This window comes from Gorilla gorilla, chromosome 5 (genome assembly GCF_029281585.2).
Source record: "Gorilla gorilla gorilla isolate KB3781 chromosome 5, NHGRI_mGorGor1-v2.1_pri, whole genome shotgun sequence".
NCBI lineage: Eukaryota > Metazoa > Chordata > Mammalia > Primates > Hominidae > Gorilla > Gorilla gorilla.
The window spans coordinates 85,027,236-85,043,407 of NC_073229.2; the positions used below are offsets into that span (position 1 = coordinate 85,027,236).

General features: G+C 35.4%; 1 protein-coding gene across 1 annotated transcript in view; it reads right to left on the reverse strand.

The window, feature by feature from the left end:
- The window catches only part of LOC129534409 (protein eyes shut homolog), a 96,759-nt gene that overhangs the window by 51,926 nt on the left and 28,661 nt on the right, over positions 1–16,172 (reverse strand). The window contains exon 5 of the mRNA XM_063707324.1: positions 11,999–12,173. Within this exon, the coding sequence (XP_063563394.1) occupies positions 11,999–12,173 (175 nt within the window). The remainder of the gene's footprint in view (positions 1–11,998; positions 12,174–16,172) is intronic.

Genomic DNA, 16,172 nt, shown 5'->3' on the forward strand with positions numbered 1-16,172 from the left:
GAATATTGATCTGTTATGTGTAGGACGACTGCATAGTATAACAATAAGCTCTCTGGTGACGTAATTTTAATCTTAGTGAGATCTTAGCATATTTTTTTTGCTACTAGAAAAGGGGCCAGCAACCTTTTTCTGTAAAGGGCAAGGCAGTTTACAGTTTTGCTTTGTGGGCCATATAGACACTGTTGCAATAACTGAACTCTGCCATTGTTGAAAGCAGCCACAGAAAACACACAAATGGGTGTGGCTGTATTCCAATGAATTTTAGTTACACAAATAGGTGGTAGGCCAGATTTGGCCCATCTGCCATAGTTTTCTGACCCCGGCACTCTAGACCATTAATTCCGTAAGAGCAGAGATAGGGTCTGTTTTGTTTTTTATTATTGTCTCAAGGCCCCAAACAGTTCTTGGTTTATTGTAAGTTTTCATTGACTATTCAGGGAATAAACACACAAATGAATAAATATAATAGGTCATGGCTGGGATAAGAAAGCAGATGGAGGCAAAAGTCCTGAATAGGAAAATTGCTGTGGGGATGCAGAGGTTGAAGTAGATGTGAGAGGCATTTTCAAGGCTTTGGTAAGTGTGTTAGTATGAAAGAGGAAAAATTATAGTAATGACAAACATTATTTGACACTTACCATGTGCCAGGCAGTCTTCTAACCTTTCTAGTTTCTCTATTATGTTATAAGAAGGGTACTATCATCATCCTCATTTTGCAGAGAAGGAATCTGAGGAACAGAGAGGTTAAGTCTGCTAATGAGCGAGGAAGTCCACCTTTTAGTCACCATTTTATGTCTCTCAATCCTGTGGAAATGTTGGGACCATGAAAGAGTATGGTGTTGTTAGTGAAATAGGGACAACTGGATAGCAATATAGTAAAGGGAAAACATAAAGAATCCACTTTTATAAGCTTTATTCCTGGGATGGAGGCTGGTTCAACATACACAAATTGATAAATGTGATTCACCACATAAATAGAATTAAAAGCAAAAACCATATCATGTCCTCAATAGATGCAGAAAAGACTTTGATAAAATTCAGCTTTCTTTTGTGTTAAAAACCCTCAACAATTAGGCATTGAAGGAACATACTTCAAAATAATGAGAGCAGTCTATGACAAATCCACAGCCCAACATCATCCTGAACAGGTGAAAGATCGAACCATTCCCCTTGAGAACTGCAACAAGACAAGGATGCCCACTCTCACCACTCCTATTCAACACAGTAATGGAAGTGCTAGCCAGAGCAATCAGGCAAGAGAAAGAAGAAAAGATATCCAGATAGAAAGAGAGGAATTCAAGCTATCTCTCCTTGCAGATGATATTATTCTATACTGAGAAAATCCCATGGCCTCTGCCAAAAGGCTCCTAGAACTCATAAATAACTTCAGTAAAATTTCAGAATATAAAATCGCTGTACAAAAATCAGTAGCATGCCTATACACCAATTACATCCAAGCTGAAAACCAAAGCAAGAATGAAATCCCATTTACAACAGCCACAAAAAGAATAAAGTACCTAGGAATACGGAACCAAGGAGGTGAAAGATCTTTACAATGAGAATTACAAAACACTGATAAAGGAAATCAGAGATAACACAAACAAACGAAAAAAGATTTCCTGCTCATGGAAAGGAAGAATCAATATGGTTAAAATGGCTATACTGACAAAAACAATTTACAGATTCAATGTTATTCCTATCAAACTACCAACATAATTTTTCACAGAATTAAAAAAATTATTCTAAAATTCATATGGAAACAAAAAAGAGGCTAAATAGCTGAAATGATCCTAAGCAAAAAGAACAAGGCCAGAGACATCACACTACCTAACTTCAAACTATACTACAAGCCTACAGTAACCAAAATAGCATGGCACTGGTGCAGAAACAGACACACAGACCAATGGAACTGGACAGAGAACCTAGAAATAAAGTCATACACCTAAAAGCACCTGATCTTCAACAAAGTCAATGATAACAAGCACTGGGGAAAGGGCTTCCTATTCAATAAATGGTGCTGGGATAACTGGCTAGCCATATGCAGAAGATTGAAACTGGACCCCTTCCCTTCATTATATATGTTATGAAAATTAACTCAATATGGACTAAAGACTTAAAGGCAAGATCTAAACCTATAAAAACCCAAGAAGAAAACCTAGGAAATACCATTCTGGACATCAGGCTTGGTAAAGAATTTACGACTAAGTCCCCAGAAGCAATTTCCATAAAAACAAAAATTGACAAGTGGGACCTAATTAAACCAAAGAGCTTCTGCACAGCAAAAGAAACTATCAACAGAGTAAACAGACAACCTACAAAATGGGAGAAAATATTCACACACTACACAACAAAAAAGGTCTAATGTCCAGAATCTATAAGGAACTTACACAATTCAACAAGCAGAAAACAGACAACCCCATTAAAAAAATGGGCAAATGACATGAACAGACACTTCTCAAAAGAAGACATACATGAAATCAACAAATAGATTAAGTAATGCTCAACATCACTAATCATTAGAGAAATGCAAACCAAAACCACAATGAGAAACCAACTCACACCAATCAGAATGGCTATTATAAAATGTAAAATAAATGACAGCCATTGGTGAGGTTGCAATGAAAAGGGCACACTTACACATTGCTAGTGGGAATGTAAATTACTTCAGCCATTGTGGAAAGCAGTGTGGAGATTTCTTAAAGAACTTAGAACTACCATTCAACCCAGCAATACTATTACTGGCTATATACCCAAAGGAATATAAATCATTCTATCAAAAAAGACATATGCATTTGTATGTTAACCGCAGCACTATGCACAATAGCAAAGACATGGAATCAACCTAGATGCCCATCAACAGGGTACTGGATAAAGAGAATGTGGTACATATATACCATGGACTACTACACAGCCATTGAAAAAATGAAATCATGTCCTTTGAAGAAACATGAATGCAGCTGGAGGCCATTATCTTCAGCAAACTAACATACGAACAGAAAACCAAATACTGTATATTCTCATTTATAAGTAGGAGCTGAACAGTGAGTACATATGGACACAAACAAATGGGAACGATAGGCACTGGGGACTACTTGATGTAGGAAGGTGGGAGGGAACGTGGGGTGAAAAACTACCTATTGGGTACTATGCTCACTATCTGGGTGATGGAATTATTTGTACACCAAACCTCAGCAACACACACTTATGTAACAAACCTGCACATGGACACCCTGAACCTAAAATAAAAGTTGAAAAAAAACCCACCTTTAGCTAGACTGCATTGAAGGTAAGAGTAGGTGATAAAATAGCTTTTTTTTTTCTATAAGCATCTAGGGACATGGCTCATAAATTTGATGATAGTTCAGGACATAAGGCAGATTTAATTAAATAGACTAGCAGGCAAAGAGCTGGGACACATGCACCCGGCATACAATAGCTAAGACTACTTAAATTATACTGAGGAATCATTAACATTATACAGAGCACTGTTTTCTTATTTCAAGACCATTCAAAAAATGTTATATATCCTTAATTGTCAGTACAAGGAAAAATTTGTGGGTTCTTCTGTCTCCAAACATAAACAGATGATAGCAGAGAATAAGATGTTAAACACTTTGGAAATGTGATTAATAGCTCATCATGATAGTAAATCAAGAGATGAATATTAGAGTATGTTCTTACTAATATAGTTAATTATTTTACTTCTGTGCATTTAGAATGAAACTGATTTGAATTCCTAAATTGCAGATAAATTGTTTAGTTCTGACCGTCAATTTTATAGCTTAGAACTTCTATGGGTTAATTTTTCCTCATTACTATAGAAATTCAACATGAATATTTTAATTTTCTTGTACTTAGGCAAGTCTAAGACTGTAAGAGTTTAGTATGAACATGGATATAAAAAATTAACTGAAAATGAGATAATAGAAGATTTAATGTTTTTTGTTAAATATCATTCACTTACTAAACATTACCAAAGAGGGAATATAGAGCAGCATTGTACTTCGTTACTAAGGTGAGTACAAAATAGAAAACATGGTCTTGTTCCCCACCCTGAGGACTTGCTACTTTATTTAGAATAATGTATTTGTATGAAATATATGATATATATAAAATATAATATTCAGTTTCTTAGGGCTTCACCTTAGTGCCAGGCACCATTTTAAGTACTTTGATGTAGTACTTAATCAAAGTTTAATCACCATATAAAACCTACAAAGTAAATACTATTATTAGCTCTCAGATTGCAGATGAGAAGCTAATACAGAAAAATATAATCTCTGCTTAGCCTACTTTTTCAGCTTACCTACCAAATATGGATTTTGATGCTTTGGACAAGAGAGATTCTTATGTATATGTTGAGGCTGAGATAAGAACAGAGAATGAAAGTTATTGGAGAAAATTTACCTTGAGCTGGATCTGTAAAAAATTCTGGTTATAGATTTGTGGGTTTTCTATGCATAAGCAAAAGCACAGACACAAAATCTATGTGGTGTGATGATAAAGTCAAATGAATAATAAACGCATGTAATTTAGCAATGGGAGATCATACGACCTAAAGGAATCTATTTCTGCATATATAACTTATTTCTCTGCTCTTTAAAGAAAAAGGAAAACATAGCTGAATTATCTTCTCAGGTCATCTCCTGTGTGGATGACTTAATTCATATAAAATTGCTTTCCTTTATGGCTTATTTCCATTTGAGTAACAAGTTGGGAGAATAAGGTAAGTGTGATATGATATGATATGATATGATTTTAAATGACATGCTCAAAATTTGAAGTCTTTGAAGAATATACAATCAAGTGTTAAAACAAATGAACCTCATCGTACACTGGAATGTGATGGCATATTGAAACTCGACATGTTTACTAGGACGGGTTGCTATAATAATCACTCCACCTGCTGACATTCCCCTATGGCCTTCCTTTCTTTGCTGGTGAGATACTCACCTAGGTCCTTGGTGATACCTCACAGAGTGTAAGAACGATGAGATGAAATGACTCTTTATATACTAATGAAAATACTGGCAGTTGTCTGTAGGCTTTATTTTGTAGTTCTCCAGGTTTAAGGGCTTGAACACTGTAGTATGTTAACAGTTGCACTCAGAATTCCTATTAAGGAGAGAACTGTCTTTGGGAAACTACATGAGCTGCTTGGAGTAGATAGTGGACCCTGGTTGCATTGGGATGAACATGAGCCTGGACTACAAAATAAGAAGATAAATTACTCTGCCTGAGACCAGGAGGGAAATGTGGTTTGTTTTAACCTACAGATCAGTTGGAAAAAAGCAAAGCAAAGGACAGAAGACAAAAACTGGAGTGGAATTGCCATGTATTTACTGCAGTGGTGGGGTGACCAAAAGACAAGTTGGAAGTTATTTAGGTGGCCATGATATAAACCTTTTCCTTCAACATTGTCACCTCTCCCCATCCCCTGCACCAATCTAAACAATCTAATCTAAAAATGTAAATGGCTTTGTTAATTTGATAGAAATTAAAGAAGTTGATTGTAGCTTTTAGGCATCTGTGATATGGAATAGACAGTATGGGTGAAAGACTGGTGAGCTAGAGATGACTTTAGAACATAAACATTCTTTTTGGAATCTTCACAATTTATGTAGATGTCAAGGGTCTGGTAGAAAGTAACTGACATCTGAGTTATAAAAAGACGACGAGAGAAAAGCGGTTACTCTTAAGCCACAGTGTAGGGAGGCTTGATGAAAATCCACAGTGAATTCTTACCTCTGACTCTTATTTTCCAGCTACTTAAATAATAAACAAAAAATGTGAGCTTATTTTAAAATCTACACTCTTCAAATAAATTTTCCATATTTTCTGACTATGGAAAGATAATTTTCTGAAAACATCTCATCTTTGGCCAGTGGGAGTCTCTTTAAGTTGGCTCCTGTTGTCTTTTAATATAACCATAGTTGTCTTTGTTAACATTCTTGCTTTTAGGCATAAAAAAAGATATCTAGGCTTATATATTTTCTGTCCTAGAGCTGAGTGTACAATTCTCCAAGAAGTCTTGGTTCATTTTAGTGGAAAATTGTATTTGGAGATGACAATTTTGGCACTAGAAGTGTTCATTGATACTGAGTTATTGTTTCTAAATCTTTTTAGCAGATATAGCTGGGAAATTTTTTAAAAAATAGAAAGATTTTTTTTTTGAGGTGGAGTCTTGCTCTGTTGCCCAGGCTGGAGTGCAATGGCACATCTTGGCTCACTGCAGCCTCTGCCTCCCGGGTTCAAGTGATTCTCCCTCCTCAGCCTCCTGAGTAGAAAGTTAAGTAATGAGTTCATACATTAATTCCAGTTCATATTAAGGATTAGAATGATTTTTACTTCTGTGATTTTATGCCTAGATCTCTTTCATGCTGAAAATTCTAGTTCCTAATGATTAATGTTAATATAATTGTTCATTTGGTTTATATATATTTATGTGTTATATAAATATAACGCTATTTGGGTATTTTTATATATAGTTTTAAAATAACAATATCAATGTTACCACTAACATCAAGACTACAGGATGCAATAGAATCTCTTTATGGTTCTTTTGTCTTTAGGCTATAATCCACTGTATAGTCAAAATATTGTGTTTTAAAATCAATTGAACTAAATCTTTTCTGCTTGGTTGTGCTACCAACTTGAAGTACAGTTCATTTCCTAATTTTTCTTCAGTATTTAAAAATTGGTCTTTTTCATTTTTAATTGACCATGTGAAACATTTTACCTGGTTCCAAATAAAAACTATAAAGCAAATTATAGTTAGAAAGTCTAGCTTTTATCCTTTTACTACTTCTTGTTTTCTCCCTCACCCTATAGATAACTATTTATAAATTGTGTGTGTGTAATCTTGCATTTTTTTCTTAGAAAAATATGAGCATATTTGTATGTGTATCTATATTTATGTATTTATATCTGTTTATCGATATCTATTATCCCCTTTTCTTACATGTTTCTTTACCCCGATTTCTTTCACTTAATAAGTCCTGAGGATCACTCCATAGCAACATATAAAAGGTCTTTTTTTATGTATGTGAAGTCCTCCATTATATAAACATTCCTTAGCTTTTTCAACAAGATACCTAGTGATGAACATTTGAGCAGTTTCCAGTCTTTGTTTTAACAAATAGAGAAATTAGTTTGCTCTAATACATAATAGTGTCTGCTTCTCTACAGCTTCACTAATAGATTAGTCATATTTTTAGCTTTTTGCCAACCTCATAGGTGAGAAAAATTATCTACCTCAAATTGGAATCTCTAAAAGACAGAGTTAAAGGCAATTCCAAGGAAGTAAGGAGTACTCTCTCAAGGAAGCAACAGTGAGAGAAAAGCAAAGGGAGGAGGAAAAAAGGAGAACCAGTACCAGGTAATGAGTTACCAAGCTGGCCATAGCTTCACAAGAAACTCAGCTGATTGCTTGGTAAGGAGAGGTGGTTTCTTGGAAGGTGGGATAGAGTAGTACAATTAATTTGATTGCTATGCAGAGAGAAAAAGAATAGCAGGAATAGGCAGGTTGATAACAGTCATGTATAGCTTGACAACAGATTAAAAATTTACATTTTGCTGCATTGGCAGTGCAAAACCAGGAAACATTTTGAGCAGGAAAATGATAAGAGCAAAGAGGATTTTAGGAAGATTCAACCTGGATTAAGGTTAGGAGTGTTTAGGGAACAGGTCACTAGTTGGAAAACAATTACATGTCCAGCTGAGGAGTAATAGAAGACTGAATTAAGCATTGTTGGACAAAATATATAAAAGAAGACAGTCTGAGCAAAGGATGCTTAATTTGGGAACTTTGGCAGACCTTAGAGAATCTATTATTGGGTTCTAGGGGTTTGTAAACCTCTAAAATGATAAGCACATTTTTGTGTTCCAAGTATGTTCAGTTTTTAGGAGAAAGGGTTTTTAGCTTTGACCTGATGCTCAAAGGCATTTCTAAGACAAAAAATAATTAGGAAATCCTGAATCAATGAGATTTTGTGATCACTGATAGATTTATGTTGTAAATAAGCCTCATTTATGAACTTAATCTTTGATGCATTTTACATTTTTACAACCACATTCTTCCAACTCCTATTGTACTTATTGTCTGTGCCACTCATTTTAACATCTAACTTGTTTTTGTAAGTTTTGTTTTTCCTACACTGCTTTTCTTTTTTTTTTCAGATGGAGTTTCCCTCTTGTCATCCAGGCTGGAGTGCAGTGGTGCGATCTCAGCTCTCTGCATGCTCTGCCTCCCAGGTTCAAGCGATTCTCCTGCCTCAGCCTCCCAGGTAGCTGGGATTACAGGCACCCGCCACCACACTGGCTAATTTTTGTATTTTTAGTAGAGATGGGGTTTTGCCATGTTGACAGGCTGGTCTCGAACTCCTGACCTCAGGTGATCCACCCATCTCGGCCTCCCAAAGTGCTGGGATTACAGGCATGAGCCACGATGACAGGGCTACACTGTGTTTTTCTTAAAGGGACACATCTGCATATTGTCTTCAGTCACAGGTTACTGTACAACATGGTGACTATGGTTAATAACAATGTCTTGTATTTTGAAAATTGCTGCGAGTAGATTTTAAATATTCCAATCAGAAAAAATTATAAATATGTGAGGTAATGCATATGTTAATAAGCTCGTTTGAGCCATTCCACAATATATATATATTTTGAAACATCATGTTCTACATGATAAATATATCCAATTTTTATTTGTCAATTAAGAAAATAAAGGAAAAAAGTACAACTTAAATAAAACTTGCTTAAAAACACCTATTAAGCTAGACATGGTAGAAGAAATTGGCAAAAATGTAAAATATCTTTCTTCTCACTAAACATTTTTGGTTTGGAATCAAATAGCCATTTAATTAAAGCATTTTATTTACCTCAAAAAAAAAAAAAAGACACCTACCAAGCACATACACACATAGAACTAAGAACTAAACCCATTTTTTTTTTTTTTTACTTAAAAATTTTGTTTTAATGTAACCTTTTTTCTTTTTTGTCCTTGGCTACTAAGAACAGAAATAGTTTTACATTTCTTTGTTGCATCAGAACTCATCCCAGGAGCATAAAGGCCTGAAATGAACTCTGCCTTATGATACTCACATTTGAGAAATTCCATTAGAACACAGCTGGATCTGTGTGTGGTGATGAACTCGGAGCAGGAGAGAAGGGCTTTCATCACTTCACCAGGGTCCTGAACACACTGGAAACCTTATCAGGCCCCATCTCTCTCCTTACTTGGAATAAGACTTTCCCTTATGTACCAAAACAATGCCTCCCATCTCAGCTAAGAGCAAGGGAGCTAAAGGGAGCATTTTGAGTTGTTGTTTTAAATTTATAACATTAAACTGTTCATTGTTAAGACCCTTTGATCAGCTTTGAGGTTTTCCTTTTACAATTGATTCTAAACACCATAAAATTGGTGCTTCTGTGTTGGTACTTGCCTCTTGAGCATTTAACAAATATTTCATAAGGTGTGTTAGTTATTTTTCAGGAAAAGATTAAACTTTAGCTTTGAGCTGTCTATAAGGCTACCTAGAAACTCAATTTAATATTACCCTGCTTCAGTTGAAAAATAAAGTTTAGAGCCATATAAAATTAAGAATCTGTAACTAGGATAAGTACAGAAATAAACTTCTTAAACACTTTTGAAAAGTATATTACAAAGCACAATTTTTTTTTCTTTAAAGGAGGTATTCTTATATTGAGATTAGAAAAGAATTGTTTAAAACTGTCAAAAGGAATAAAATTCTTTAAACTGCTGCTGCCACTGGATCTGAATGTCTGTGAATGGGAGACTTAATATTTTTGAACAGCTTTATTGAGGTATAATTTACTTACCATAAAATTCACCTGTTTTAAGTTCAGGGATCTGTAAATTTAATGTTATTAAATGATGGTCACAAGAGCTACTTCTGGCTCTGTAGTATATCTTCTTAGTTAGTAATTATTTTGTAATTATGTCAATAAGAGGATCCCAAAACTGGTCACAATTTTGATAAGAAAAATTTTTAGAATCCTGTAAGGAAATTTGTCAGATGTATCATTCCCCCTGTACATTATTGCTTGTCTATTTGTTACTCAAATTTAGGCCCTCATGTTTGAGATACTGCATTCCACCCACACGGCAATCTATGAAATCCCCAGGATATGTGTTATAAAGAAAGGTATTTTCAATTTGGAGAAAATACAATGTGCCAACTGAAGATAATTTCAACGTTATTTTTAAAAATTAAGATGAAATGAACAGGTTACAACCAGTAAATAAAGAGCGACTTAACACTTTTGTTACCTCATTAAAATTATTTGCTGTTTTTAAGTTCATTTCTTGCTATTTAGATTTTGGAGAGAATCTTGACCCACGAAATGGAAGATCTGATTTTGGGTCCTGCTGTACTACTACTCACAGGGTGCTCATACATCCTCTCAAATTACTCACAGTCTCTGGGGCTTATTTTCCCCCTATAATATTGGAATTAGGATACTGGCATTGAGTAATTTAGAGGGTTTTAGTGAGGAGCAATGGAAATAATATTTTAAAAAATGCTTTGTTACACACAAAGTCCTGTGCAATTGTAAGGTATTACGTTTAATATCGGAACTCAATAAAATTTCTATATTAATCAAAATAATCTGCAAATGGTTCTAAGTACCTATCTATACTTGGCACTAGATATTCCAAGATAAATATATATGGCTCTTAGATTCAAACTGTTAGGCTGTTTGGTCCACATGGAATAACGTAGGGTGGGGATGGATTCCCCACCTTCACCTTCAACTTCATATGCTTTCCTATTGCAACTTTCTAGATCCCTGTTTATTATCACATAAAAAAACCCCAAAAATACTTAGTAGTAACCCCTGAAGAATGACTACAACTCTTTAGATAAAGTGAAGTAAACGTGTGCTTCTAATTAAGTTTAGTTGTAGAGCAAATTAGAGTGCATACTTTGTAAAGCAATCTAAAGGTTTCATTAAAAATTGTAGAGAAGTAATGATAAAATTATAGTGGTAAAGCTAATGCCAAAAGTTATTGCTCTGTGATGGTGGCATCCCAAGCCTTACATTTTGTCCTCAGGAATTCCATGGGTTGAGTCAAACTATACATTTTTTTTCTCCACAAATTTTACTGTGACTAGCAGTTGTTTGAGCTTTGCTTTTGATCATTTTCTAGTGAGGAGGTGGAGGGGATTTGTTCAGGGAGAGTAAGAGATTCACTCATGTCTTTTAAAACTATACTTTCTTCAGGGTAGACTCTGTCTTTCAGGAGAAACTCTGACACTCCTCTTTCCCAGCTGCTTTGCAGGGAGCCGGTGTTCCTGGTGAACACTGTGTCCTGTGGGGAACATTTTGACAAATCTCTCTTTAGCTGTCTTATACATGTATGAGACATAAGAAATTTATGAGTAGCTAGAGTGTAAGAAATTGAATGACATAGTGCTTACTTTCACTTTCTTTAGCATATTCCCAGAACTCCTCATATACTACTTTTGCATAGACGAGATGCTCAGCAAAAGGAGTAATTAATATAAAAACATTCTCCTTTCTTTTTTCCTTCTCACTCAATGGGTCCACGTTGGTTTCATACTAAAGTAGTTCAGAAGTCAAATTGTGTAGCTTTACTATTGCCCTTTCTAAAGGGGCTCAAACCTACATATGAAAGCAAATCCCAATATGTAAGCCTTTGTGTGGTTAACATTTCTGTCTACTCTCTCAATAGTATGGATTTAAGTGATATTTTTCATGGTGCCTGGTATGAGATGTAGTGATTCACTGTCATTGTTTAACAGAACTAAGATGGCATAAATGCTGTGCTGATCCTATTTTTAGTTGCCTTCACCTGTCCTCCCATCATGTAACAAGTCTACATAAGAACATTTTAAATATGTGCATCTGTTTGTGTTCCTAGTTTGTACAAGTGGAATGACAGAGTGGAGTACCAGTTAGAGTGCAAACAACCTACTACTTTCATTCCTAATAACGTCATACTTACTAAACACTAGTTCCACTCTCTATGCATGTCCCACCGTTGCCACATTTCATTAAACTGCAGGGAGAAGCATGACACTGGCCAACACTGCGTCCAGCATTTGGGTGGCCCTCGGGATTTCCCAGTCCTCTGAAATGGCCATCCTTCTCAGTGCGAACTTGAAGAGTGAAAATACAGCCTTGAAGAAATGCAAAAACACTTCGTGTTAACAAACAGAAGAAATAGAAAAAACAAGAAGAAGGTTATTTTTCATTTTTAAAGTAGAAGTTTTTCAAAATAAAGTAATACATGTAAATTTTAAAAGAAATATAAGAATACAGAAATGCACAGAGAAATTTTTTTTTAAAAGTCATTCATGATATCATTTCACAGCGGACAACTATTAACATTTTGGTGTGTGTGTGTGTGGTATTTTTTCTATGCTTAGTCATATTTTCTTTTAAACAAAAATGCAATCTGCACTAAGCTGTAGAAAATATAATATTATACCAAAAAGTTGAACATCATAAATAACATTAACTTTTTTCTTGTAGCATTAACTATTTTTAAGTGATGGCATATTTTCTTATGTCAAAATATATTTAATAAACCTATAATTATTATACCATTGACTCATTTATACTTTTTGCTATTAGAAATAAAGTTGTAATGAATATCTTATGTGTATATCTTTGTCCATTTAAATTTTTTTTTAGTACATATTTCTAGAAGTAGAATTACTAGGGGAAAAGATATAGATGCTTTGAAGTATGCCTAAGTGTCCCCCATAGATCACAACTGGACTCAGGAGACTGGGATACCCCTTTCTTCACAGGCACTACCATGCCTGGGATTACCATTCCATTTCATTTTTACATGCGATAGCTAATAAAATACTATTTTACTGTTTTTGGTTGGGTATCAAAAATCTTTTAACAAATTTATTGGTCATTCATAATTTATATTATAATTTGTATAGTATATAAAGAGAGTCTCCTTATATAATGAGGACATTAGCTATTTGTAATATACGGTAAATAAACTTTCTCCAGTTTAATATTTACCACTCAATTTTGCTATGGTAGTTTTTTTCTTTTTTAGATAAAGAAGTTTATATTTATGTTGTCACTTTTTCTCTTTTTTCTTTCAGAGATTTTGCCTTTCTATACATCTTTAGAAAGAACTTCTCGGCCGGGAACGGTGGCTCATGCCTGTAATCCCAGCACTTTGGGAGGCCGAGGCAGGTGGATCACGAGGTCAGGAGATTGAGACCATCCTGGCTAACATGGTGAAACCCCATCTCTATTAAAAATACAATTAGCCGGGCGTGGTGGCGGGTGCCTGTAGTCCCAGCTACTCGGGAGGCTGAGGCAGGAGAATGGTGTGAACTCCAGAGGCAGAGCTTGCAGTGAGCTGAGATCGCGCCACTGCACTCCAGCCTGGGCCAACAGAGCAAGAGTCTGTTTCAAAAAAAAAAAAAAAACCAAACAAACAAAAATAACTTTTCTACCCCAAGATTGGATAAATATATGTAAATAAAAAGGACAGTTCAGTGAAAAATTTGAAATGAAAGTGTTTGAAATCCTGAAATGTATTGTAATTTTACTCAGCTCCTTTAGCAGTTACTTATAGTTTATTTGCAAAGTTCTTTCAAATAAATGGGAACATCAACCAGAAATAAGGTCTTTAAAATGATAAAATAAAGGCAAGATTGAATTTTATTTTCAAAACTTTTTTTTTTGAGGCATAAAAGGCTTTCGTTTTTTTTTTTTTTTTTTGTCATTGTTATACTTTAAGTTCTAGGGTACATGTGCATACCTTGCAGGTTTGTTATATTGTATACATGTGCCATGTTGGTGTGCTGCACCCATTAACTCGTCATTTACATTAGGTATTCCTCCTGATGCTATCCCTCCACGCTCCCCCGACCCCATGACAGGCCCCAGTGTGTGATGTTCCCCACCCTGTGTCCAGGTGTTCTCATTGTTCAATTCCCACCTATGAGTGAGAACATGCAGTGTTTGGTTTTCTGTCCTTGGGATAGTATTCTCAGAATGATGGTTTCCAGCTTCATCCATGTCCCTACAAAGGACATGAACTCATCCTTTTTTATGGCTGCATAGTATTCCATGGTGCATATGTGCCACATTTTCTTAATCCAGTCTATCATTGATGGACATTTGGGTTGGTTCCAAGACTTTGCTATTGTGAATAGTGCTGCAATAAACATACGTGTGCATGTGTCTTTATAGCAGCATGTTTTATAATCCTTTGGGTATATGCCCAGTAATGGGATGGCTGGTTCAAATGGTATTTCTAGTTCTATATCCTTGAGGAATCCACTCACTGTCTTCCACAATGGTTGAACTAGTTTACAGTCCCGCTAACAGTGTAAAAGTGTTTCTGTTTCTCCACATCCTCTCCAGCACCTGTTGTTTCCTGACTTTTTAATGATCGGCATTCTAACTGATGTGAGATGGTATCTCATTGTGGTTTTGATTTGCATTTCTCTGATGGCCACTGATTATGAGCATTTTTTCATGTGTCTGTTGGTTGCATAAATGTCTTCTTTTGAGAAGTGTCTGTTCATATCCTTCGCCCAGTTTTTGATGGGGTTGTTTGATTTTTTCTTGTAAATTTGTTTAAGTTATTTGTAGATTCTGGATATTAGCCCTTTGTCAGATGGGTAGATTGCAAAAATTTTCTCCCATTCTGTAGGTTGCCTGTTCACTCTGATGGTAGTTTGTTTTGCTGTGCAGAAGCTCTTTAGTTTAATTAGATCCCATTTGTCAATTTTGGCTTTTGTTGCCATTGCTTTTGATGTTTTAGACATGAAGTCCTTGCCTATGCCTATGTCCTGAACGGTATTGCCTAGATTTTCTTCTAGGGTTTTTATGGTTTTAGGTCTAACATTTAAGTCTTCAATACATCTTGAATTAATTTTTGTATAAGGTGTAAGGAAGGAATCCAGTTTCAGCTTTCTACATATGACTAGCCAGTTTTCCCAGAACCATTTATTAAGTAGGGGATCCTTTCCCAATTTCTTGTTTTTATCAGATTTGTCAAAGATCAGATGGTTGTAGATGTGTGCTATTATTTCTGAGGGCTCTGTTCTTTTCCATTGGTCTATATCTCTGTTTTGGTAGCAGTACCATGCTGTTTTGGTTACTGTAGCCTTGTAGTATAGTTTGAAGTCAGGTAGCGTGATGCCTCCAGGTTTGTCCTTTTTGCTTAGGATTGTCTGGGCAATATGGGCTCTTTTTTGGTTCCATATGAACTTTGAAGTAGTTTTTTTCAATTTTGTGAAGAAAGTCATTGGTAGCTTGATGGGGATGACATTAAATCTATAAATTACCTTGGGCAGTAAGGCCATTTTCATGATATTGATTCTTCCTGTCCATGAGCATGGAATGTTCTTCCATTTGTTTGTGTCCTGTTTTATTTCATTGAGCAGTGGTTTGTAGTTCTCCTTGAAGAGGTCCTTCACATCCCTTGTAAGTTGGATTCCTAGGTATTTTACTCTCTTTGAAGCAATTGTGAATGGGAGTTCACTCATGATTTGGCTCTCTGTCTGTTATTGGTGTATAAGAATGCTTGTGATTTTTGCACATTAATTTTGTATCCTGAGACTTTGCTGAAGTTGCTTATCAGCTTAAGGAGGTTTTGGGCTGAGACAATGGGGTTTTCTAAATATACAATCATGTCGTCTGCAAACAGGGACAATCTTACTTCCTCTTTTCCTTATTGAATTCCCTTTATTTCTTTCTCCTGCCTGATTGCCCTAGCCAGAACTTCCAACACTATGTTGAATGGGAGTGGTGAGAGAGGGCATCCCTATCTTGTGCCAGTTTTCAAAGGAGATCCTTTCAGTTTTTGCCCATTCAGTATGATATTGGCTGTGGGTTTGTCATAAATAGCTCTGATTATTTTGAGATACATCCCATCAATACCTAGTTTATTGAGAGTTTTTATCATGAAGAGCTGTTGAATTTTGTTAAAAGCCTTTTCTGCATCTATTGAGATAACCATGTTGTTTTTGTTTGTGGTTCTGTTTATATGATGGATTACATTTATTGATTTGTGTATGTTGAACTAGCCTTGCATCCCAGGGATGAAGCCCACTTGATCATGGTGGATAAGCTTTTTGATGTGCTGCTGGATTCGGTTTGCCAGTATTTTATTGAGGATTTTTGCATTT